Source organism: Oncorhynchus tshawytscha, linkage group LG24 (assembly GCF_018296145.1).
Source record: "Oncorhynchus tshawytscha isolate Ot180627B linkage group LG24, Otsh_v2.0, whole genome shotgun sequence".
Lineage (NCBI taxonomy): Eukaryota > Metazoa > Chordata > Actinopteri > Salmoniformes > Salmonidae > Oncorhynchus > Oncorhynchus tshawytscha.
In genome coordinates, this window is record NC_056452.1 from 2,708,816 (window position 1) to 2,733,111 (window position 24,296).

At 40.4% G+C, this 24,296-nt stretch overlaps 3 protein-coding genes across 5 annotated transcripts in view; 1 reads left to right on the forward strand and 2 right to left on the reverse strand.

Moving 5' to 3' along the window:
* Window positions 1-9,991, reverse strand: part of pth3r (parathyroid hormone 3 receptor) — a 63,039-nt gene extending 53,048 nt beyond the window's left edge. Inside the window, exon 1 of the mRNA XM_024387185.2 lies at window positions 9,282-9,991. Within this exon, the coding sequence (XP_024242953.1) occupies window positions 9,282-9,344 (63 nt within the window). The 5' untranslated portion in view covers window positions 9,345-9,991. The remainder of the gene's footprint in view (window positions 1-9,281) is intronic.
* Window positions 9,992-10,720: 729 nt separating this feature from the next.
* On the forward strand, window positions 10,721-14,355 carry LOC112223878 (translational activator of cytochrome c oxidase 1). 2 transcript variants are annotated; one of them, XM_024387184.2, is made up of 6 exons: window positions 10,721-10,798; window positions 11,171-11,469; window positions 11,595-11,704; window positions 12,894-13,027; window positions 13,164-13,326; window positions 13,679-14,355. In XM_024387184.2, the coding sequence occupies exons 2-6, from the start codon at window positions 11,175-11,177 to the stop codon at window positions 13,886-13,888; spliced, it is 912 nt and encodes a 303-aa protein (XP_024242952.1). In that variant the 5' UTR covers window positions 10,721-10,798; window positions 11,171-11,174; the 3' UTR covers window positions 13,889-14,355. The 2 variants fall into 2 exon arrangements, with proteins under 2 accessions (XP_024242952.1, XP_024242951.1); XM_024387183.2 differs by lacking the exon at window positions 10,721-10,798 and adding an exon at window positions 10,805-10,943.
* Window positions 14,356-14,637: 282 nt separating this feature from the next.
* Window positions 14,638-17,612, reverse strand: LOC112223877 (mitochondrial amidoxime-reducing component 1). 2 transcript variants are annotated; one of them, XM_024387182.2, is made up of 3 exons: window positions 17,493-17,612; window positions 17,186-17,280; window positions 14,638-15,755 (listed from the first exon to the last, which is right to left on the reverse strand). In XM_024387182.2, the coding sequence occupies exon 3, from the start codon at window positions 15,722-15,724 to the stop codon at window positions 15,017-15,019; it is 708 nt and encodes a 235-aa protein (XP_024242950.1). In that variant the 5' UTR covers window positions 15,725-15,755; window positions 17,186-17,280; window positions 17,493-17,612; the 3' UTR covers window positions 14,638-15,016. The 2 variants fall into 2 exon arrangements, with proteins under 2 accessions (XP_024242950.1, XP_024242949.1); XM_024387181.1 differs by lacking the exon at window positions 17,493-17,612 and having other exon boundaries at window positions 17,186-17,485.
* Window positions 17,613-24,296: the final 6,684 nt, after the last annotated feature.

A 24,296-nucleotide genomic window follows, 5' to 3' on the forward strand; every position in this document is an offset into this window, starting at 1 on the left:
GTTTCCACTGCTCCAGAGTCCAATGGCGGCGAGCTTTACACCACTCCAACCTACGTTTGCCATTGCTCAACTTGATCTTAGGCTTGTGTGCACCTGCTCGGCCATGGAACCCATTTAATGAAGCTCCCGACAAACATTTATTGTGCTGATGTTGCTTCCAGAGGCAGTTTGGAACTCGGCAGTGAGTGTTGCAATCGAGGACAGACATGTTTTACGTGCTACCCTTTTCAGTACTCGGTCCCGTTGTGTGAGCTTGTGTGGCCTACCACTTCGCGGCTGAGCCATTGTTGCTCGTAGGCATTTCGACTTCAAAATAACAGCCCCTTACAGTTGACCGGGGAAGCTCTAGCAGGGCAGAAATTTGATGAATTGACTTGTTGGGAAGGTGGCGTCCTATGACGGTGTCACGTTGAAAGTCACTGAACTCTTCAGTAAGGCCATTCTACTGCCGATGTTTGTCTATGGAGATTGCATGGCTGTGGCTCAATTTTATACACCTGTCAGCAATGGGTGTGGCTGAAATAGCCGAATCCACTAATTTCAAGGGATGTCCACATACTTTTGTATATATATATATATATATATATATATATATATATATATATATATATATATATATATATATATATATATATATATATATATATATATATATATATATATATTTTGTGTATGTACATATACAGTGCATTGATCTCTATATAGACCATTCATTTTCTGTCATTGTCAGTGTGGTATTTTTGCTGACAGGAAGGATGTGTTTCAAAAAACAATTAGTGCAGGACCTCTCCTTGGCATTGTCTCTTAATTAGTTTTTTTTCCCAACCCAAGTGATTTTCAGGTTGGCTGAGCAGCATACGGCTGGCTGTACGTCTGCCTCAGGTTGACACTGATCGACTTCAGGTGATGAAGAGATGATGGAGCATAAATTAGTGGTACAGACATCAATTACAGAAGGGGTTAGAGGTCAGGGATGAGAGGTCATTTCATAGCTGCTCTGTGGTTTGATTCTGAGGTAAGCCAGACTTCAAGAGCTTTGGGGATATCGATGGCTATGTCTAAAAGGCATTCGTGATGGGGGGAAACCAGCAGTCAAAACAAAAAATTAAGACCAATGACTCGTTAAGAACAGTTGCCAGGGTTCTAGGAAATGTTGTGTTGAATTGATGGATCACTCATAACAGGGATATTGACTATTCACAACGACATAGGCACTACGATAAGCACAGACACTATGGCATAAGCACTGTGTAAAAGCATAAGCACTGTTTATACTCCCAGTCGGTATTAGATAGAACGTCCACTTTGGGAGAAAACCAATGACTGTATATGCATGGACAAAGCCATCAATCCCGTGACACTTTTCATTCCTATGTGAAGATATAGCGCATTGAAGCCAAATGCAGTCGGTTAAGATGGTGTCTCGTGGAGACATAACATGCGCAGTTTGAGCTACTCCAGGAAGTGACTTTGCAGACTGGCTCAGTGCTGCTCTCTCTCAAGTTGAGGACCAACTGGGGTACTGCAGGTACCATTAGCATTACTTCTTCTGTGTTTGATTTTAATATAATCGGTTCAAGGACATACAGTACATGCAATTATTGGTACCATGTGTGTCTTTTTATTTTTTTTAAATGAAGATTGACATTTTTCCATTCACTATGATGTGGGATCCTGTTTTCTTTTAACAATGCCTGCAGGGATTAACAATAGCAGGACCTAACCAAGATGGCGGACTGAACACAGTGGTGCAGATTGTATCAAGATAAAAACATAACATTCAATATCTGTAAGATAGAGTAAATATTAGCACTTCACATACTCGTGGGTAATAACCTTCAATCTGGATAACAACACAAAACAAATCATTAGGCTAGAGAAATTTAGCGACAAATATTACGAAAACAGCAACACCTAAACATGATGGAGAGTAAACAAGGAGAACCAATCTACAAATGAAAACGTGACTCCTTGACGGACACAGAAGATTTATGCTTTTCACCACCGGGAATGGTAAGGGTGGTAAAACGGGATCTGTTCAATCGATAAATGACAAACTGGGCATACTTGAATTAGTCAATAAAGATATAAAGGAGTTGAAAGCAAGCCTCAAGATGAGTGACAAAAAAGCTGTGACAATGGAGAAAAAAGAGCTAAAAGGAACAGTCAATAAGACTGAAATGGATGTGAAAGAACTTAAAAAGGAGAACATCTTTCTGAGAGAAGCCTTACTTGACATACAGACTAGATCTATGAGAGAAAATCGGTTACTTACCGGTATCCAAGAAAAAGAAGGATAAGTTCCTGAAAGTGTGGTGAAGGAATTCTTTCTTACAGTGCTTCAGATCCCACACGAAGCTGTCGACAAAATCCAACTCGAATGTGTACACCGTTTCGGACAGAGAGGATAGAGATATGAGCGCCCAATCATTGCCAAATTTGCTTTCTTTTAAAGATAAAATGTGTAGCTCTCGAGGTCTAAAAACTGTACAGTGAGGGAAAAAAGTATTTGATCCCCTGCTGATTTTGTACATTTGCCCAGTGACAAAGAAATGATCAGTCTATAATTTTAATGGTAGGTTTATTTGAACAGTGAGAGACAGAATAACAACAAAAAAATCCAGAAAACTCACGTCAAAAATGTTATAAATTTATTTGCATTTTAATGAGGGAAATAAGTATTTGAACCCTCTCAATCAGAAAGATTTCTGTCTCCCAGGTGTCTTTTATACAGGTAACGAGCTGAGATTAGGAGCACACTCTTAAAGGAAGTGCTCCTAATCTCAATTTGTCTGCCAATGAACATCTGAATGATTCAGAGGACAACTGGGTGAAAGTGTTGTGGTCAAATAAGACCAAAATGGAGCTCTTTGGCATCAACTCAACTCGCCGTGTTTGGAGGAGGAGGAATGCTGCCTATGACCCCAAGAACACCATCCCCACCGTCTAACATGGGGGTGGAAACATTATGCTTTTGGGGGTTCTGCTAAGGGGACAGGACAACTTCACCGCATCAAAGGGACGATGGATGGGGCCATGTACCGTCAAATCTTGGGTGAGAACCTCCTTCCCTCAGCCAAGGCGTTGAAAATGGGTCATGGATGGATATTCCAGCATGACAATGACCCAAAACACACGGCCAAGGCAACAAAGGAGTGGCTCAAGAAGAAGCACATTAAGGTCCTGGAGTGGCCTAGCCAGTCTCCAGACCTTAATCCCATAGAAAATCTGTGGAGGGAGCGCAATGTTCGAGTTGCCGAACGTCAGCCTCAAAACTTTAATGACTTGGAGAAGATCTGCAAAGAGAAGTGGGACAAAATCCCTCCTGAGATGTGTGCAAACCTGGTGGCCAACTACAAGAAATGTCTGACCTCTGTGATTGCCAACAAGGGTTTTGCCACCAAGTACTAAGTCATGTTTTGCAGAGTGGTCAAATATTTATTTCCCTCATTTAAATGCAAATCCATTTAGAACATTTTTAACATGCGTTTTTCTGGATTTTTTTGTTGTTATTCTGATTCTCACTGTTCAAATAAACCTACCATTAAAATGTCTTTGTCAGTGGGCAAACGTACAAAATCAGCAGGGGATCAAATACTTTTCCCCCTCACTGTATATAGATAACCAAATGTTCCGAGACACAAGACTACTCTATAGCTATTCTGAATATTACAAAGTTCCTATAGAGGAGTCAAATCATGGAACACCCAATACTAGCCATGGTAGGGATTGTAATAAAAAAATAGAAAAGCAATAAAATACAACAATTGCTAAAGAAATAAACTCCAACTACACTTTACCATTCTAAATAGGGAGTGTTTGTAAATAATTAGTATTAGAATTTCCATGTATAGTATTTATAAATAGATAACAGACAGCATTAGAAGAATTAGAAGCATTAGAAGAAAGGATAATTAACACAGCAAACAGAGGACATAGATGGCACAGTACATGGGTGTGTGCGGATTCATTGTGATGGAAGGTGGGGTGTGTGCTTTTGTGTTTGGAAAAGTGTGGAGTTAAGTGAGTGAAAAAGGAACACGGTTGCAAATCCCAGAGCCCATGTGTATTTGTGAGCAGGGATTGTGAGAGAGAGATTTCAATTTTGTGCAGGTATGGGATATACATTTTTAAGTCAATTATAAATATAGTTGGTTTATTTATTGTGCTATCGTGATGGAACAGTCCCCAACCCTATACCCTTGACACCCACCTGAGCGACCTATACACTAAGGAGAAGTCCTTATCTGTGCAGTGGTTCCTCCTTTAAAGTTGCGAGCTTACACCATGGGACTTAGAGGTCATTTGTGGTTTAGTAAGGTACCCTGCTTCACCACTTCATTGCTCCAGACCAGTGCAAGGGGGAGCTAGAGCACTGATTATGCTTTTGGGTCCTATTGTGTCTCTGAATGGGCGACACAAACCTAAATAGAAACGGATAATTGTGCACAACTTCAGTATTACTCAGTGTAACAACAGTTTTAGTAAGGTTTTTATTATTTTTTATTTTGCTAGGATTATTTTGGTCTTACTGTAGTACAGTAGGCCACTCCTGACCGGTCACATTGTACAGTGCCTGAGTGGCGCAATGGTCTAAGTCACTGCATAGCAGTGCAAGCTGTGTTGCTACAGATGCTGGTTCAATATCTATGCTGGCCTCAACTGGGAGACCTGTGAGATGATTGTAGGTTTTTGGTTTTTCTCCCTCTAAAAACAGAAATAAAAAATTATACAAAACAAACTGGCTTTATTAACAAATTAGTAACAATGTCTCACCCAAAGTTCAAGAATGGCCTTTTTCTTTCTCATTTTACATTATTTGAAAACGAAATCATCTCCAAAATATTTAAGGGGCATTGCACTAATAATGGCGCTGAGTAGGGAAACGTTCCCACTGTTCTGTTCTTAGTGCCAGTCTGCACGTTCAAACTAAAACAGTGTAACTAATAGTGGCATCTTTATGCTTTCATTAATAAAATAATGATAAAAATACTCTATTAAAATGACGATGTTTATTTAGTTATGGATCCATAACGAATAACTATGTGAATTACAGAAATATTGGAACAAAGTTGCCTAATGAAGGTAAACAAAATGTTTCACAAATGTTTCACAAATGCTGATGCTCCAGATACTCAACTAGTCTAAAAAAGGCCAGTTTTATTGCTTTTTTAATCAGGACAACAGTTTTCAGCTAGGCTAACATAATTGCAAAAGGGGTTTCTAATGATCAATTACCCTTTTAAAATTATAAACTAAGAGGAAGGTAGAAATTGATAAAGCTAACACAACCTGCCATTGGAACACAGGAGTGATGGTTGCTGATAATGGGCCTCTGTACGCCTATGTCGATATTCCATAAAAAATCTGCTGTTTCCAGCTATAACAGTCATTTACAACATTAACAATGTCTACACTGTATTTCTGGATCAATTTGATGTTATTTTAATGTACAAAAACAAGGACATTTCTAAGTGACCCCAAACTTTTGAATGGTAGTGCATATTTACAAAACAATAAATGGGGATTGAAAATTACGCAAACAATTACATTGATGGAAGCTACAAACCATCTGCAATATTAAAGCTGATCTACCCCCTAAAATAAAATAACAATGCCTGCCGTAATGCGTTCGGCCTTGTACTTCCGTGGCTTCAATGAGAGCAGACAGTTGTCCTCCCATGGGGAAAACAACCTGTGGTTACCTTGGTTACTCCATCAGCTCATAGCAAAAAAACTTGACCTTTTTCAAACACAACTTTCTTGTTGTCTGCTTGTTTTAGTCAAACTAATTTAAGAAAAGTACAATGTCTAAAGATGACTTTTCAACATTGCTAGCTCCCCAGCGCTCCCGCTACTTACAAAATCTTAATATTGTAGGGCTACCCTGTCCCTGATTAACCATTTTAATGACGGCGCTAGCCACGTGAATGAGTGCTAGGTAGCTACCGACCACAACATTAGCAATCTAGCCAAGGCCAACAACACAAGCAAACGTTCTATACAGCTTCAAGTAGTGAATGTCTTACTTGTGATTATATGTTTTCCAAACACATAGCTATGTGTACTTCCCCACTCTCCCTCAATGAATAGCCTGAAGCCACAGGGCTCTCCTTGCAGGAGAAGACATTGGTTATTTTATAACGGGGGTCAATAGCAAAGACAGATTTTTTTCCGCCAAGGTGTGGGTGGTTTAGGGGAATTCCTTCTTATTACGTGAATATCGACAGGGGAGTATAAGCACAAACACTATGACATAAGCACTGTGTACAAACACAGGCACCATGATATAAGCATTATGCAGTGCCTTCAGACAGAATTCACACCCCTTGACTTTTTCCACATTTTGGTATAAAATGGAGCCTTGGTATAAAATGGATTAAATTGAAATGTTGCGTTACTGATCTACACACAATACCCCATAATATGACAGTGGAATTTTGTTTTTAGAAATGTTTACAAATTAATAAAAAATGACAAGCTCAAATGTCTTGAGTCAAAAAGTATTCAACATCTTTTATTATAAGCCTAAATACGTTCAGGAGTCAAAATGTTGCTTAAACAAGTCACATAATAAGTTGCATGGATTCACTCTGTGTGCAATAATAGTGGTTTATTTTTGAATGACTACTCCAGCTCCGTAGCCCACACATACTGATAATTGTAAGGTCCTTTAGTCGAGTAGTGAATTTCAAGCACAAATTCAACCACAAAGACCAGGGAGGTTTTCCAATGCCTCGCAAAGAAGGGCACCTATTGATAGATAAAAACAAGCAAATATTGAATATTCCTTTGAGCATGGTGAAGTTATCAATTATGTTTTTGATGGTGTATCAGTACACCCAGTCACTTCAAAAAATACAGGCATACTTCCAAACTCAGTTGCCGGAGAGGAAGGAAACCACTCAGGGATTTCACCATGAGGCCAATGGTGATTTTAAAACAGATAAAGAGTTTAATGGCTCTGATAGGAAACAACTGAGGATGGATCAACAACATTGTACTCCACAATACTAACCTAAATGACAGAGTGAAATAAGGAAGCTTGTATCGGTCGTCAGTTGAACCGTGTTTCCTCCGACACATTGGTGCAGCTGGCTTCCGGGTTAAGCGGGTGGGTGTTAAGAAGTACGGTTTGGCGGGTCATGTTTCGGTGGACGCATTACTCAAACTTTGCTTCTCCCAAGCCCATTGGGGAGTTGCAGCGATGAGACAAGATCATAATTGGATCGCAATTGGATATCACGAAATTGGGGAGAAAAAGGAGGTACAAAAAATATGTATTGGAGCTAAGGACAGGAAAAATCCTAGAGGAAAACCTGGTTTAGTTTACTTTCCAACAGACACTTGGGGATAAATGCACCTTTCTGCAAGACAATAACCTCAAACACAAGGCCAAACATACACTGGGGTTTCTTACCAATACGATATTGAATGTTCCTGAGTGGCCTAATTCAAGTTTTGACTTAAATGAGCTTGACAATCTATGGAAAGACGTGAACATAGCTGTCTAGCATTGATCAACAACCAACTTGACAGAGCTTGAAGAATTGTTAAAAGAATAAGGGTCAAATATTGTACAATCCAAGTGTGCAAAGCTCTTAGAGACTTACCCAAAAAGACTCACAGCTGTAATCACTGCCAAAGGTGATTCTAACATGTATTGACTCAGGGGGTTGAATACTTTCTAATCAAGATATATTAGTGTTTTATTTTACATAAATGCTTAAAGAATATTCAATTTTTTTTCTTCCACTTTCACATTACACATTACTGTGTGTTGATCATTGACAAAAAATGACAATTAAATCCATTTTAATCTCACTTTGTAACCCAACATAATTTGGGAAAATTCTAGGGGTGTGAATAATTTCTGATGGCACTGTATAAGAACCGACACTATATAAGGTCAACACTGTGTATAAGCACTGGCATCATGATTTTGTACTTGTTTATGTATCATGATTGTGACTTTAAAGCAATGATTGGCAATGGACTAGCCTTGTGGCCAAATGCTAACATACTGTAGCAAATTTAGCTAACTAAGATACTGGAAATCCAGCCATTTCATCGTTATTCAAGATCCTTATAGTTCTGTTCCAACCCCCCATTTACACAGTTAGCCATGTAAATCATGTTGGATAAAGAAATATTAGCAACGTAAAGAGTAGAAACTCAAAAGTGAACGCTGCACTTCAGGGATTTTTGGTCTGATTATGAAAAGTTATTTGCCATACGCACACCTTTCCTTACAGTCATCTGTGTGAAAATACACACTTCACAACAAATCTGTGTTTAGGCTTAGCACAAAAAAGAGCTGCAGCACTCTCTTTGTTTGCATGGATAACTAACTAGTAAGTCAATTGACTATTTATTCATGTTTGCATGGATAACTACTCAATTGACTAGTTATTTTTAATATCAATCCACATCAATTATGTGAGTTATTGATTTTTGTCTTATTGATGACTGGCTTCCCAGAACATATGACATACTCAAGAGATTAAATGCCTCAGCAACGGTATTACACATCAAATTTAATGCACTTATTATTTTTATGTCATTTAAATTTGGTCATTTAGCAGACGCTCTTATCTTACATTTTTCATATTGGTCTGCCGTGGGAATCAAACCCACAACCCTGGCATTGCAAGCACCCTGCTCTACCAACTGAGCCACACAGGTCATCAAATGCAATGTAACTACTTACCATTTTATGGCATTCAAACATGGTGTGAAATATGCATGATATTTTCTGTCATAGTTGTGAATGGAAGAGGTTGGGTGAAAACTTGAAAAGTCCTTTCATAAGAGGTTTGTCAAAAGTGGAACAGCAGCAACGTGCAGCCTGTGGCATAATACAGTATGATCACTGACTACATCGTTTCAACAATGAGGCACTTCTCAATTATACAGTGGCAGCTATCTGAATATTTGTAAAAGCATATCCAACATAGGTCTATCTCCATCTCATGTGCGTTGTAGATAACCAGTTAATATCACACATGATCAGTGTCTTACAGGAGAAAAACAAATTAGGCCTAATAAGCTTACTATTAATAAATGTGTATTTCATTACTTGGAAACATTAATAAGCATTTGATAATGTGAGCATGTGGTAATTCATAAAGCATTTATAACGTCTTACTCATATTATAAAGTGTTGCCGAAATACATTGAATGCTTTCTTAAAAATTGCTAATACATGAACGAATGAATCGATCAATCAATTAAATTAATCAATACAAATGATTTAGCAGTTACATGGATAGGATACTTACCACTGCACTGACATTCATCAATACGCAGCAGAGAACAATTCTGATTCTCCCCACGGACACCATGACTTCCTTTTGACCTTCAACCTGAATCAAAACTTTGAATCACCAAGACACCCCCTGCTCACAACTCCTTATCCTCTCTAGGGTGCAGCGAAGGGAAACGTCCCCCGAAACATGTAGAGTGGTGGTCCTCGAGGCTGTGTCCCATTGCCGCTCCTATTACATTGGTGCCTGCACACGTCTCACTGACAGTGATGATGATGTCGTAACTTTGTTTCACAAGAGGCTAAACGCTTAGGCAGGAGGTGATCCTTCTATACTTCTCATGAATGGCACCACATGAACCATGGCATTGTTGGATGGGAAGTTATTCAATCAAAACGTCCAGCTTCTCCCGCACAGCTGAGAATGAAAATAGAATCAGTTGTGGAAGTTAAGTAAAGGATTCTCTTTAACCACTGGTAGTCTTCCAATGCGAACTCTCTTCTCTTTTTGCAATTTTCTGCATGTAGTGCTTCTCTTGTGAACAATGACCATTGGTAAGGTCAGGTCCCAGTGACTAGGTGTGGAATTCCTCATGTATCTCAGGGATGAGTACCTTTGCCATGTTCCTTTGTGTGAGCATGATATTAGTTAGTAAGGGGAGGAGGGAAGAGTAGGAGAGCTGCTCATCTACTGCAGCTCCTTCCATTGTTGACTGTGGGAATGGGCTGTCCTCTTGGCGTTCCACCTCAGTTAACTCTTTGCTGCCTGGTGCAGCCAACATGTATCTCTCTCTGTGTTTCTCTCTCCCTCCACACCTCCTTTTCTGCTGTGTAGACTACTCTCCGCCTCTCCGGGTGACTCAGTATCTCAGGTTTGTTCTCTATTCCCTCAGTATCTATTTTTCTCCTTCTCTAAATATGCTCTGTTCAATAGGCCATAGTTATCTCTTAGAATGTATATCATCAGAACAGCCATAGTCCATCAAAGACGGGGGCCACACACCAAAAACATACACCATGGAGCAAATGCATCCCATTACATTTTCACATGTTTAAAACAACAATTACCATTAAATGAGAACAATGTATTACTCTAACAAAAGATTTGAAGTCATACAAATAATGAGCTTTTAAAGTTCTCTACAACAAAAACATGAACAATGAAAATGGTCCTTGTTTTTATATCACTCAAAATCTATGTATTTAATGGAAATGAAATCTTAGAAACTGGCTTTAACATGATTTTAACAAAACAACGTGCATTACTTTACCTCCAATTTTATCACAAAGACATTTTGAGAGGCTGTAAGTGTTGGCTTGTTTTTTTACAACCAAAAGACACTTTAAATAATGTCTATACACATGCTGACGATAACATTTACTGTTGGAAATATTGTCTGTCGCCCTCTTGTGGCAACAGTAAAGCTTTAAATGGCGGACTTTTATTTTGAAAGGTCCGCTTCTTTCGTCACTAGACAACCCGGAAGCGTCAATTTGACCTCAAAGGACACCAACACTTACTCTTTATAAAGTGTACGTTTACGGAAAATGTGATACATTCAATAATTCATACGTTTTCCATTAGGAACAGGCATTATAGCTAGTAAGATAGCAGACATACTGTTATGTGGTCTTCTTAGCAGCAAGTAGTAACGTCAGCTAGCTAAGCTTATCAAATGTAGGTACTTTCTATGTGGTCTTCTTAGCAGCAAGTAGTAACGTTAGCTAGCTAGCTAAGCTTAACAAATGTAGTTTTTTTGTGTTACATAAAAGCGAGGCAACTGTCATAAGCTATTTTTTCATTTGAACATACGTCCACGTGTTTCTTCTGGTTCTCGCATGTATACCAAACATATACTGCTGTTTGTCAATGCAATGCCCTTACATTTTCATTTTCTGACTCAGGGCAATGGGATGGGCAGTGGTGTTGAGGGGTTTCTTTCCTCTGTGTTTACGTCGACTTGCCCGCTTGACCGCCAACAATTACATGGGCGCAAGGATTCGTCCAGTCCGCACAGACCTGACGGTGACATGTCGCTACCCTCTTTGGACAACCCATCCTGTGAGAACACTACATCTGTGCTCTAACTTGTGTGCTGGTCATAATAAGTGGTCTAAGGTGAAAAATATAAAAGGACCCAAAGATGCAGCCCGGAGTCGGATGTTCATGAAGTTTGGGATGATGATAAGAATTGCAGTCAAAGGTAAGCTTGACTGACAACTTGTTTGCTCCAATTCAATGCACTATATGTGAGCATTATGAGGAATGCTTTGACTGGTGCTGCATCAACCATCAACCAGATTTGCTTGTTAATTCTGTTTTCTACAGAAGGAGGATCTAGTAATCCAGAATTCAATCTAGCATTGGCAAATGTAGTGGAGCAATGCCGAGGCAAGAACATGCCCAAAGTGTCCATAGAAGCTGCCATCAAGGGAGCGGTAAGTTGACGGAATGATTAAAGTGAAATGTTTTTGTAACACTCGGATATAATGCATTATAATACAATTACACTGAACAAAAATATAAATGCAACAATTTCAAAGATTTTACTGCGGTAATGTAAGGAAATCAGTCAATTTAAATAAATTCATTAGGGCCTAATCTATGGATTTCACATGAATGGGAATAAAGATATGCATCTTTTGGTCACAGATACCTTAAAAAAGTAGGGGCATGGACAGAAAACCAGTCCGTATCTGGTGTGACCACCATTTGCCTCAAGCAGCGCGATATCTCCTTCGCATCGAGTTGATCAGGCTGTTGATTGTGGCCAGTGGAATGTTGTCCCACTCCTCTTCAATGGCTGTGTGAAGTTGCTGGATATTGGCGGGAACTACCCCACCTCCACCATGGGGGACTCTATTCACATCAGCAAACCGCTCAACCACACGACAACACACACGCTGACGTCATTGAAACCGGGATTCATCCATGAAGAGCACACTTCTCCAACGTGCCAGTGGCCATCAAAGGTGAGCATTTGCCCACTGAAGACGGTCAAGACCCTGGTGTGTCTAAAGATTTCTTACAGTTTGTGCTGAAATTCTTCAGTTGTGCAAATCCACAGTTTCATTAGCTGTCCGGGTGGCTGGTCTCAGACGATCCCACAGGTGATGAAGCTGGATGTGGAAGTCCTGGGCTGGCATGGTTACACGTGGTCTGCGGTTGAGGCCTGTTGGACGTACTGCCAAATTCTCTAAATTGACGTTGGAGGCAGCTTATGGTAGAGAAATAAACATTCAATTTTCTTGCAACAGCTCTTGTAAACATTCCTGCAGTCAGCATGCCAATTGCATGCTCCCTCAACTTGAGACATCTGTGGCATTGTGTTGTGTGACAAAACTGCACATTTTAGAGTAGCCTTTTATTGTCTCCAGCACAATGTCCACCTGTGTAACGATCACTTCTTGATATGACACACCAGTCACGTGGATGAATTATCTTTGCAAAGGAGAAATGCTCACTATAACAGGGATGTAAACAAATTTGAGACAAATAATCTTTTGTGCATATGGAACATTTCTGTGATCTTTTATTTCAGCTCATGAAACATTTGTGATTCGAGTCATACTCAAGTCCAAGTCGTGTGACTCGAGTCCACACCTCTGCTTTTTGTCCTCTTCTCAGGAAAAATCCAAGGCAGGAACCCAGCACACGTATGAAGCCAGGGGGCCTGGTGGCTGCATGCTGCTCATCGATATGCTAACTGACAACAACACCCGAAGTCACCAGGACCTCAAACATCTGCTCAGCAAACATGGGTCAGACCAGGGACGGGGGGGGGGTAAATGTTTTAAGTGTTTCTTATGTTCATTTTAGATAATGCAATTACTCACAACATAATGAAAACTATGTCAGAGAGCCAGAGTCTGTTTATTTTTCTGTGTTTGTCCACAGGGCAGCGCTGTGTGACGGGGTGCGTCATAACTTCAGCAGGAAGGGGGTGGTGGTGGCACAGGGGCAGGGTGTGTCGTCCGAGCGAGCTCTGGAACTGGCCATCGAGGCGGGAGCTGAGGACGTCCAAGAAACAGAGGATGAGGATGATAAGGCCCTCCTACAGGTGAGACGTGGTTAGGGTCAATATATGCAGGAGAGCACTGATTTGGCCCTCGAGGGCTGCAGACCTGCTGGACTATGGAAAATCCAGGGCTGTGTTCATTAGGCACCAAACATGGGGGGAAATTGACTGAAATAGGGGCTACCTGGATGATTATTCCATTGCAAACCATTTTAGAACACCCTAATGAACACAACCCAGGGGTTTTCACGTCAATGTATAACATAAATTGAACAAGGAAACATTGTGCCAGGGACAAATTAAAACCTGACCTCGAGGGTCTGAGTTGTACACCCTTGAACTAGTGTCCTATCCAGCATCAATACATTACTTTCTCTCTCTCTCTCTCTCTCAGTTTGTGTGTGACATGACAGAGCTGAAGAAGGTGCGGACCTCGCTGGAAGAACTGGGTGTGCGCACTGTGTCCGCTGGCCTGGAGTTTGTGTCCCACACACCCATGCAGCTTCCACAAGCCCAGCTGGAGGCAGCCTTATCTCTGATAGAAGCCCTGAGCGACTGCCTAGACGTGGTGCGGGTCTGGGACAACATCCAGGCCCATGACTGACAGTCATATTATGTACTATTGTCATATTACATATTATGGACATTTCACGTTAGGACATATTGCACGTTTGGACATTTGAATTGAGCAGATAAATCTTAACACCAGATCTGCTCATCTTATGCACTGTACAAAAGTCATGGTTGCAGTTATTTTAAGAAGACATTGCATTTGTCAGTGCTAAGAAAAATGCATTTATCTGGAAGCTCGGGAGCAAGAGAAGTTGGACAGGATTCAGACTTGAGATCTGTGTGCTTAACTCAAATTCTCACCCAAGTCTCCCAAGTCCGAGTTGCAGGTGCTTATTTCAACTCTGAATCATCCCGATTGTGACAAGCCAGACTGAATCTGTGAGGAAAAAGGAGTTTGTGTCAGGAAACCACGTAACACTCTGTGTACCTGCTTAAAGGATATCTTGACTATGAATGTAAAAACAACTATCAAAATAAAACTATTTAATTCCTGTGTTAACTGCTCAGAACTCTGGAAGGACTTGGCTACAATGTCACTGCATGAATGTGAAGTTATCAAACACGCTTTATCTGATACTGTTTGTTTCAGCACTGTTGATATGGTAAATCATCAACACTTAATTTCAGCCTTTCTTGGAACAAATATGACGGGGAAAACTATTTCTGAACAAAATGCATTTGATAGGTGTTAAAGATCAACAAATGTCCGTTTGGTTTTATTGTTTTCCATGATAAACATTACATCAGGAAGGAAAAGGCGCAACTCTCGCTCGCAATTAAAAATATTACAAATTGTGACATCTTGGCAGTCAATGGCCTTCATCAGACTCATGATAAATGTTGCAAGTCTTTGTGCTCATACAATATAGAACATAAAACCCATCTATAATGTTCTCAATCATAAAGTGTGTGGAATTTATTTTTCATATTTCTATTTTTAACATTTAATATAATCAACATATCTGATCTGACAAAAAAGGCTTATTTTAACCTTTACTTTATTTTGTGACAGGAAACGCTGTGACCATTACAAAGGCTGCTCCCAGATATGTGTGTGCTTTTTCCCCACTCCATTGATGTCCTTGTCAAGCCAGACATGACAAGGAATTGTCATGATAGCGCAAACAGGCTGGAACTGTGGATAAGTCCTCCATCCATCTCAGTGGCTTATCTTGTACACCACATCTCCAACCTGCAGGATCCCAGTCTTGCTGACGGTGTACATCTGTCCAAACAGTGGCGATGTCTTATAGATGTGCTTCTCGGCTTCATCACACAGTCTGTAGTTTTTTAGTGTCTCCAGTGGCTGTTTCCTACTGATGACCCCTGTTTCAGGGTCGACCGTGGTGAAGATGCACCTTCCGCACGCCATCACGCGGTGCATTCGCACATCACCAATCTGGATGTCTTCCCAAGAATCCTCATCAAAGGCTTCGCAACTGCTCACAATGACATTTGGTCGAAAGCGTGCAACTGTGACGTCATTCTCCAGCCTGCTGTTTAGATCCTTCACAGAGGCTTCAGACAGCAACATTATCGGGCCACAATCGGGGTACGCAATTTTTTCCCTCTGAGGATAGAGAGACTCTGTCTCTGCTGGCCTCCTGGGCTTCATGTGGGGCTCAAAGTGCACCAAGCGAAAGGTTTTACCAGCAGCCAGGTAGCTGGTGAGCCAGTGAGACACTTCGTTGCCACAGTCCCTGCCTTGGATGTCGCTGCTAAACACCCTGCAGTTGATGATGGGATTGTCAGGCTGCAGAACAGGGAACCTCAGCTGCTCCATGTCGGGTCCATTCAGACACATCTGTCCCCCCTTACTGGTCAACGACACCAGCACCAGGCGAGGCTCTTGCCTTCCCGTCACCATGTGGCCATCCTCAGTGATCACCAGCCAGTGCCTGCATTAAAACAAAGCCATTATCACCTCGCTTCAGTCACCTCAGTCAATAGGGGACTTTCTTTTCTATGCACACTCAGATTCACACACATACACGGACAGTCCAGCACACTACATACGCTCACACATCAAATACACTGCTACTCTGTTTATTATATATCCTAATTGCCTAGTCACTTTTCCCCCTACCCACATGTAAATACTGTATTACCTCATACACCTGCACATTGACTCAGTACTAGTACTCCTTGTATATAGTCTTATTGTGTTACTATTTCCTTTTTTATTTAGCAAATATTTGTATTTTTAATTCTGCATTGTTGGTAATGGGCTCGTAAGTATTTCACTGTAATGTCCACACCTGTTGTATTTGGCGCATGTGACAATTAACATTTTATTTGACTTAACATTATACAAAACACATGTTATACAAGAATTAGCTGCTAAGCACGAGCTCAGTATGGTATTAAAACTAGTTTCATGTCAAGACAACAGCAGTTACCCAACTCCCCCACCACTGTAAAAAAGTATTTTGGAAGCTAAAGAAATGCATTTATTAATGTCTACATTTGTTTTTGCCTCATGTATTATATTACAGACACCTTAATGCATACTCTTAAATTATATTATGGGAGCTAAACATAAAAATATATTTTTTAAATCTAAATCTAAGCTGCCCAATGGGACTCCCAATCACAGCCGAATATGATACAGCCTGGATTTGAACCAGGGATTGTAGTGATACTTCTTGCACTGCCTTACACCACTGTGCCACCTGGTGCTCTGCGGCACAGTATAATCGAATCCGCCCATTCATTCCTATGGAGGACTGCTTTTCTGAGGAATGCCAATATGGCCGACCGTGGCTCACATCTGCCATCGAGGGTTTATATTCATTTATATTCATCATTGGCTCTCCATAAAGCCAGCCAGCCAAACAAAGAGCGTTTCCTCCCTCCCCTCTGCTTCCAGAGGTCCGCATGGCCTTAAAATCAGCGTCTAGACTGCATTTGCCTTTTAAAATCAGGATTGGAACGATTTTAGTAGCCTATTTTACAGAACAGAACATTCTGCCCCATTGACCTCCATTTTAAAAGTGCAAGGTGCCAATATATTTGACTGGATCTGTACATTGTTGAGTGGTACCTCATCAGAATCACCACCACAACATTTACATGGCATGTTCTGATCTTTTACTTAAGTGATTCACTTGAATAATTGATAAATATACTATTTGTTATTGTTAGGGTTAGGCAACATGCAATTACTTCGAGCAATAAATGGGAGAAAGGATGATGACAACATAAAATACAGTTGCTGATGACATGGCTTATGTAACGTTTGGGACCAGTACAAGGAGTGCATTAGCGACTTGTAAAAAACATATTGCAATAATATATAAGGAAAAAGTCCGAATAAAATGTTACAAACCTATCTCGAAGTTCACCGTACTTCAACCCGATCGTTTGACATTCTGCAAGGGCCACGGACACAGCTCTACCCGACTTCAGTGGGTGAATGAGTAGCTGTGACACAACTCCCACACGGTTAAGTTTATTAGGCCTTAGTAAAAACGTATATCCAAGACCAAGTGCAACAACAGTAATACCACCACCTACAGCCCAGAGCTGGGCTTTCTTATATATAAATGTAAACGCATTTCTCAACACATCTACTAAGTTCATCTTTACTCTTAGAAGGCGCAACAGATATACATTGAACTTGACAAAAATAATACCTCAGTAAAGGGGGCTGGTCTGTGATGACGTCGGAGAACGGCAAGTTAGGGCATATTGCCGGGTTCAAAACAACTCGGGAACTGGGAAATCGGAAACCTCAGTCTTTTGACTTCGTGCTTTCAAAACAACTGGGACCTCGGGAAAAAAAAACGAGCTCCAACTGGGAAAAAATCGATGTGAAAAGTCATCCAACAAGGAATTCCAACTCGAGAACCTAGTTGTTCTGAACTCAGCATTAATGCTGTGTTCATGCGCTAGTTGGAACAAGGAAACCCTGAAATGTCCGACTTGATAACTGGCTGGAGATAGTTGAAGTCGGGAAGTTCAACAAAACTTAGGTTGGAGTCATTAAAAACACGTTTTTCAACCACTCCACAAATTTCTTGTTAACAAAATATAGTTTTGGCAAGTCGGTTAGGACATCTACTTTGTGCATTACACAACAATTGTTTACAGACAGATTATTTCACTTATCATTCACTGTATCACAATTCCAGAGAGCCAGAAGTTTACATACACTAAGTTGACTGTGCCTTTAATCAGCTTGGAAAATTTCAGAAAATTATGTCATGGCTTTAGAAGCTTCTGATAGGCTAATTGACATAATTTGAGTCAATTGGAGGTGTACCTGTGGATGTATTTCAAGGCCTACCTTCAAACTCAGTGCCTCTTTGCTTGACATCATGAGAAAATCTTAAAGAAATCAGCCAAGACCCCAGAAAAAAAATTGTAGACCTCCACAGGTCTGGTTCGTCCTTAGGAGCAATATCCAAACGCCTGAAGGTGCCACGTTCATCTGTACAAACAATAGTATGCAAGTATAAACACCATGGGACCACACAGCTGTCACACCGCTCAGGAAGGAGAAACGTTCTGTCTCCTAGAGAAGAACGTACTTTGGTGCGAAAAGTGCAAATCAATCCCAGAACAACAGCAAAGGACCTTGTGAAGATGCTGGAGGAAACGGGTACAAAAATATCTATATCCACAGTAACAACGAGTCCTCTATCGACATAACCTGAAAGGCCGCTAAGCAAGGAAGAAGCCACTGCTCCAAAACAGCCAAAAAAAAAGCCAGACTATGGTTTGCAACTGCACATGGGGACAAAGATCGTTATTTTTGGAGAAATGTCCTCTGGTCTGATGAAACAAAAATATAACTGTTTGGCCATAATGACCATCATTATGTTTGGAGGAAAAATGGGGAGGCTTGCAAGCTGATGAACACCATCCCAACCGTGAAGCACGGGGTGCAGCATCATGTTGTGAGGGTGCTTTGCTGCAGGAGGGACAGGTGCACTTCACAAAATGGATGGCATCATGAGGCAGGAAAATTATGTGGATATATTGAAGCAACATCTGAAGACATCAGTCAGGAAGTTAAAGCTTGGTCACAAATGGGTCTTCCAAATGGACAATGATCCCAAGCATACTTCCAAAGTTGTGGCAGAATGGATTAAGGACAACAAAGTCAAGGTATTGGAGTGGCCATCACAAGCCCTGACCTCAATCCTACAGAAAATGTGTGGGCAGAAATGAAAAAGTGTGTGCGAGCAAGGAGGCCTACAAACCTGACTCAATTACACCAGCTCTGTCAGAAGGAATGGGCCAAAATTCACCCAACTTATTGTGGGAAGCTTGTGGAAGGCTACCTGAACTGTTTGACCCAAGTTAAACAATTTAAAGGAAATGCTACCAATTACTAATTGAGTGTTTGTAAACTTCTGACCCACTGGGAATGCGATGAAATTAATAAAAGCTGAAATAAATCATTCTCTTTACTATTATTCTGACATTTCACATTCTTAAAATAAAGTGGTGATCCTAACTGACATTTTTGGTTGTTTTTTAAAATATCCTAACTGACCTAAGACAGGGGATTTCTACTAGGATTAAATGTCAGGAATTGTGAAAAACTGAGTTTAAATGTATTTGGCTAAGGTGCATGTAAACTTCCGACTTCAACTGTATATAGGTGCCGCGTTTAACCATTTATAAAGTCAGACATGTCAGAGCTCCCTAGTTCCCAACTAGTTTATTACATTAAAATGGTGGAAGCCCTCAATGGCACTGCCCATGCTAAGATGGCCTTTTGGCCTAATGTGGCTCATTTCACAGTGGTTTCAGAGTCCTGCAATAAGAACTAGGATGCTAATATTTATGTAAACTCTACATAGTTGTGTTCTGTGGGTGTCATTGAATAGGCTAATACAAATGAAAAGCTGACAAACTGTAGAATAAGTCAAGGAGTGCCATACAGGACCTCTATACCAGGCCGTGTCAGTGGAAAGCCCCAAGACTCCAGCCACACAATCCATAGACTGTTCTCTCTGCAACCGCATAACAAGCAGTACCAGTGCACCAAGTCTAGAACCAATTGGACCCTGAACTGATTCTACCCTCAAGCCATGACTGCTAAACAAGGCTGCTAAATAGCTAATCAAAAAGTTACCTGAACTATCTGCATTGACCCTTTTTTGAACGAACTCTATTGCACTGACTCTATACACACACACACTGAACTCTACCCCCCCACACACACACATTCTTACACTGACACCCAAACACACAGACACCCACACCAGTGGAGGCTGCTGAGGGGAGGATGACTCATGATAATGGCTGAAACGGAACCATGTGTATGGTGTGTATATTTGTGTATATTTGATACCATTTCATTCATTCTGCTACAGCCATTACCACGAGCTTGTCCTCCCCAATTAAGGTGCCACCAACCTCTTGTGGTTTAGACACACATAACATGGGCACACAATCATACTGACGCCACACACACATACTGTACACACACTTTTACACTCACCACATACGCTGCTGCTACAGCTCAGTCTATTATCTATCCCGTTGCCTAATCACTTTGCCCCAACCTTATATATATACATAGCTACCTCAATTACCTCGTATCCCTGCACATCTACAGCAATAAAATATTGCCCTCTTGCTAAATTGACCAAAACCATATCGAAGCAGTGCAAAATGTCAACTGGTTAAACCAGCTCAACTGGTTAAATCAGAATGGTTAAAACGCTAAATCATGGAGGCAGAGGTGGGACCAAGTCACAAGATTCAAGTGTCAAGTCAAGTCCCAAGTAGAACATGTAGAGTCAAGGCCTAGTCATGCATTCTAAGAGCATGTCGAGTCACAAGTTTTTTTCAAGTCAAGTAAATAAAATTCTATACAGGCAATGACTTGTTTAACTACAGATATACATCAACAATCTTTGTCAATTTATTGAGGCTACCCGACAGCCCTTTTCATTATGTAGTGTAGAGCATACATGATTATTCAATAATACATTTGAACAAATTTCAAATGCAAGCTACATAATTAAATGATTCATTTCATGCAATTTTGACATACCAAAAGACCAGTAGGCCTATGCTAGTAATTGTTTGATGGCCCATTGCTGGTGAGCTTTTAAGGTAAACAATTAATATTCTTGATCACCACTTTTTTTATTATTTTTTATTATGGAGCTGCATATTTATGGCAATCCTCTCTCGCTACAATTTGACGGTTTTCAAACTTTTTGACCCGTGACATCCAAAAAAAGAGTGGTTCAAAGCTTGCAGCCCACACACATGCACGAGCGTGCAAATGTAGCCTGTCATTACAGCCATAAACAGTTACGCATTTTCAAAACTCAAGATACAGAAATAAACTGTGTTTTACACCTGTACATGACACCCAAAAGTACTTTTTACATTTTGAATGCTTATGTAACCGATGTGAAATGGCTAGTTAGCGGGGTGCGCGCTAATAGCGTTTCAATCGGTGACGTCACTCGCTCTGAGACCTTGAAGTAGTTGTTCCCCTTGCTCTGCAAGGGCCACGGCTTTTGTGGAGCGATTGTCGATGTGTGCAGAGGGTCCCTGGTTCGGGGCGAGGAGAGGGACGGAAGGTATACTGTTACACTTAGCAGGACAGGAAAATGGTTCACACACACACAAAGAGAACATCTCTGGTCATGTCTTTTGCCTCTGATCTGACAGACTCACTAAACACACATGCTTCGTTTGTAAATTATGTCTGTGTTTGAGTGTGCCCCTGGCTAGCCATTTGCTTAATATAAGGAATTTTAAATAATTTATACTTTTACTTTTGATACTTAAGTGTATTTTATCAATTACATTTACTTTAGATACATAAGTATAGTTTAAACCAAATACTTTTAGACTTTTACTCAAGTAGTATTTTACTGGGCGACTTTCATTCTTACTTGAGTCATTTTCTAATGTAGAAATGTTTATGCAACTTGATTGGAGTCCACCTGTAGTAAATTCAATTATTCTATTGTTCGAACTGCAGATTGTCCTGCAGATTCCAATAGCAGTCTGTTTTCATTAAAGACCCAGTGCAGTAAAAAAACATGCTTTTCCTGTGTTTGAACTTATATAGTTATTTCCACGCTATGCGGTTCGAATAATACTGTGAAAATGATAATAATGCCCTCTTAGTGTAAGAGCTGTTTGAAATGACTGACATTTCTGCCTGTTTTGGTGGGATGGAGTTTTGGCCTGCCTGGTGACATCACCTGGCAGTAAATTAAGTACATTTAGATTTTTTTATTTCACATTTATTTAACCAGGTAGGCTAATTGAGAACATGTTCTTATTTACAACTGCAACCTGGCCAAGATAAAGCAAAGCAGTTCGACACATACAACACAGAGTTACACATGGAATAAACAAACACACAGTCAATAATACAGTAGAAAAAGTATATATACAGTGTGTGCAAATGAGGTAAGTTAAGGGAGGAAACGTATGATCTCTGTAATTGCAAACAAAGGTTTCTATACCAAATATTAAGTTATGCTTTTCTGATGTATCAAATACTTATGTCATGCAATACAATGCTAATTAATTACTTAAAAATCATACAACGTGATTTTCTGGATTTTTGTTTTAGATTCCGTCTCTCACATTTGACGTGCACCTATGATTAAAAAAATTACAGACCTCTACATGCTTTGTAAGTAGGAAAACCTGCAAAATTGGCAGTGTATCAAATACTTTTTCTCCCCACTGTATATATATATATATATGGGAATGAGGTAGTTGGTTGGATGGGCTATTTACAGATGGGCTGTGTACAGCTACAGCGATCGGTAAGCTGCTCTGACAGCCGATGCTTGATGTTAGTGAGGGAGATAAATAATTGAAGTCGGAAGTTTACATACACCTTAGCCAAATACATTTAAACTCAGTTTTTCACAATTCCTGACATATAATCCTAGTAAAGAATTCCGTCTTAGGTCAGTTAGGATCACCACTTTATTTTAAGAATATGAAATGTCAGAATAATAGTAGAGAATTATTTATTTCACCTTTTATTTCTTTCATCACATTCCCAGTGGGTCAGAAGTTTACATACACTCAATTGGTATTTGGCAGCATTGACTTAAACAATTTAAACTTGGGTAAAACATTTCAGGTAGACTTCCACATGCTTCCCACAATAAGTTGGATGAATTCTGGCCCATTCCTCCTGACAGAGCTGGTGTAACTGAGTCAGGTTTGTCGGCCTCCTTGCTTGCACGCTTTTATTCAGTTCTGTCCACAAATTTTCTATAGGATTAAGGTCAGGGCTTGTGATGGCCACTCCAATACCTTGACTTTGTTGTCCATTAAGCCATTTTGCCACAACTTTGGAAGTATGCTTGTCGTCATTGTACATTTGGAAGACCCATTTGCGACCAAGCTTTTTCCTGACTGATGTCTTGAGATGTTGCTTCAATATATCCACATAATATTCCTCCCTCGTGATGCCATCTATTTTGTGAAGTGCACCAGTCCCTCCTGCAGCAAAGCACCCTCACAACATGATGCTGCCACCCCCATGCTTCACAGTTGGGATGGTGATATTCGGCTTGCAAGCCTTACCCTTTTCCCTCCAAACATGATGATGGTCAATATGGCCAAACAGTTATATTTTGTTTCATCAGACCAGAGGACATTTCTCCAAAAAGCATGATCTTTGTCCCCATGTGCAGATGCAAACTGCAGTCTGGCTTTTTTATGGCTGTTTTGGAGCAGTGGCGTCTTCCTTGCTGAGCGGCCTCTCAGGTTATGTGTCGATATAGGACTCGTTTTCCTATGGATATAGATACTTTTGTACCTGTTTCCTCCAGCATCTTCACAAGGTCTTTTACTGTTGTTCTGGGATTGATTTGAACTTCTTGCACCAAAGTACGTTTAGCTCCAGGAGACAGAACGCGTCTCCTTCCTGAGCGGTATGACAGCTGCATGGTGTTTATACTTGCGTACTATTGTTTGTACAGATGAATGTGGCACCTTCAGGCATTTGGAGGTCTTGGCTGATTTCTTTAGATTTTCCCATGATGTCAAGCAAAGAGGCACCGAGTTTGAAGGTAGGACTTGAAATACATCCACAGGTACACCTCCAATTGACTCAAATGATGTCAATTAGCCTATCAGAAGCTTCTAAAGCCATGACATCATTTTCTGGAATTTTCCAAGCTGTTTAAAGGCACAGTCAACTTAGTGTATGTAAACTTCTGTATTGTGATACAGTGAGTCTGTAAACAATTGTTGGAAAAATTACTTGTGTCCTAACTGACTGGCCAAAACTATAGTTTGTTTAACAAGACATTTGTGGAGTGGTTGAAAAACAAGTTTTTAATGACTCCAACCTACATGTATGTAAACTTTTGACTTCAACTGTAAGTCTCCAAATTCAGTGACTTTTGTAATCCGTTCGATTCATTGGGAGCAAAAAACTGGAAGGAAAGGCGGCCAAATGAAGTGTTGGCTTTGGGGAT

Excerpts from the sequence above, each read along its gene's own strand:
- LOC112223877 (XM_024387181.1), bottom strand. The coding sequence starts at position 17,439 with ATGAACTTAGTAGATGTGTTGAGAAATGCGTTTACATTTATATATAAG. Across the intron at positions 15,756-17,185 it reads TACGGTGAACTTCGAGATAG|GCACTGGCTGGTGATCACTG; the intron begins GTTTGTAACATT and ends GTTTTAATGCAG.
- LOC112223878 (XM_024387183.2), top strand. Across the intron at positions 11,470-11,594 it reads GATAAGAATTGCAGTCAAAG|AAGGAGGATCTAGTAATCCA; the intron begins GTAAGCTTGACT and ends TGTTTTCTACAG. Across the intron at positions 13,028-13,163 it reads CATCTGCTCAGCAAACATGG|GGCAGCGCTGTGTGACGGGG; the intron begins GTCAGACCAGGG and ends GTTTGTCCACAG.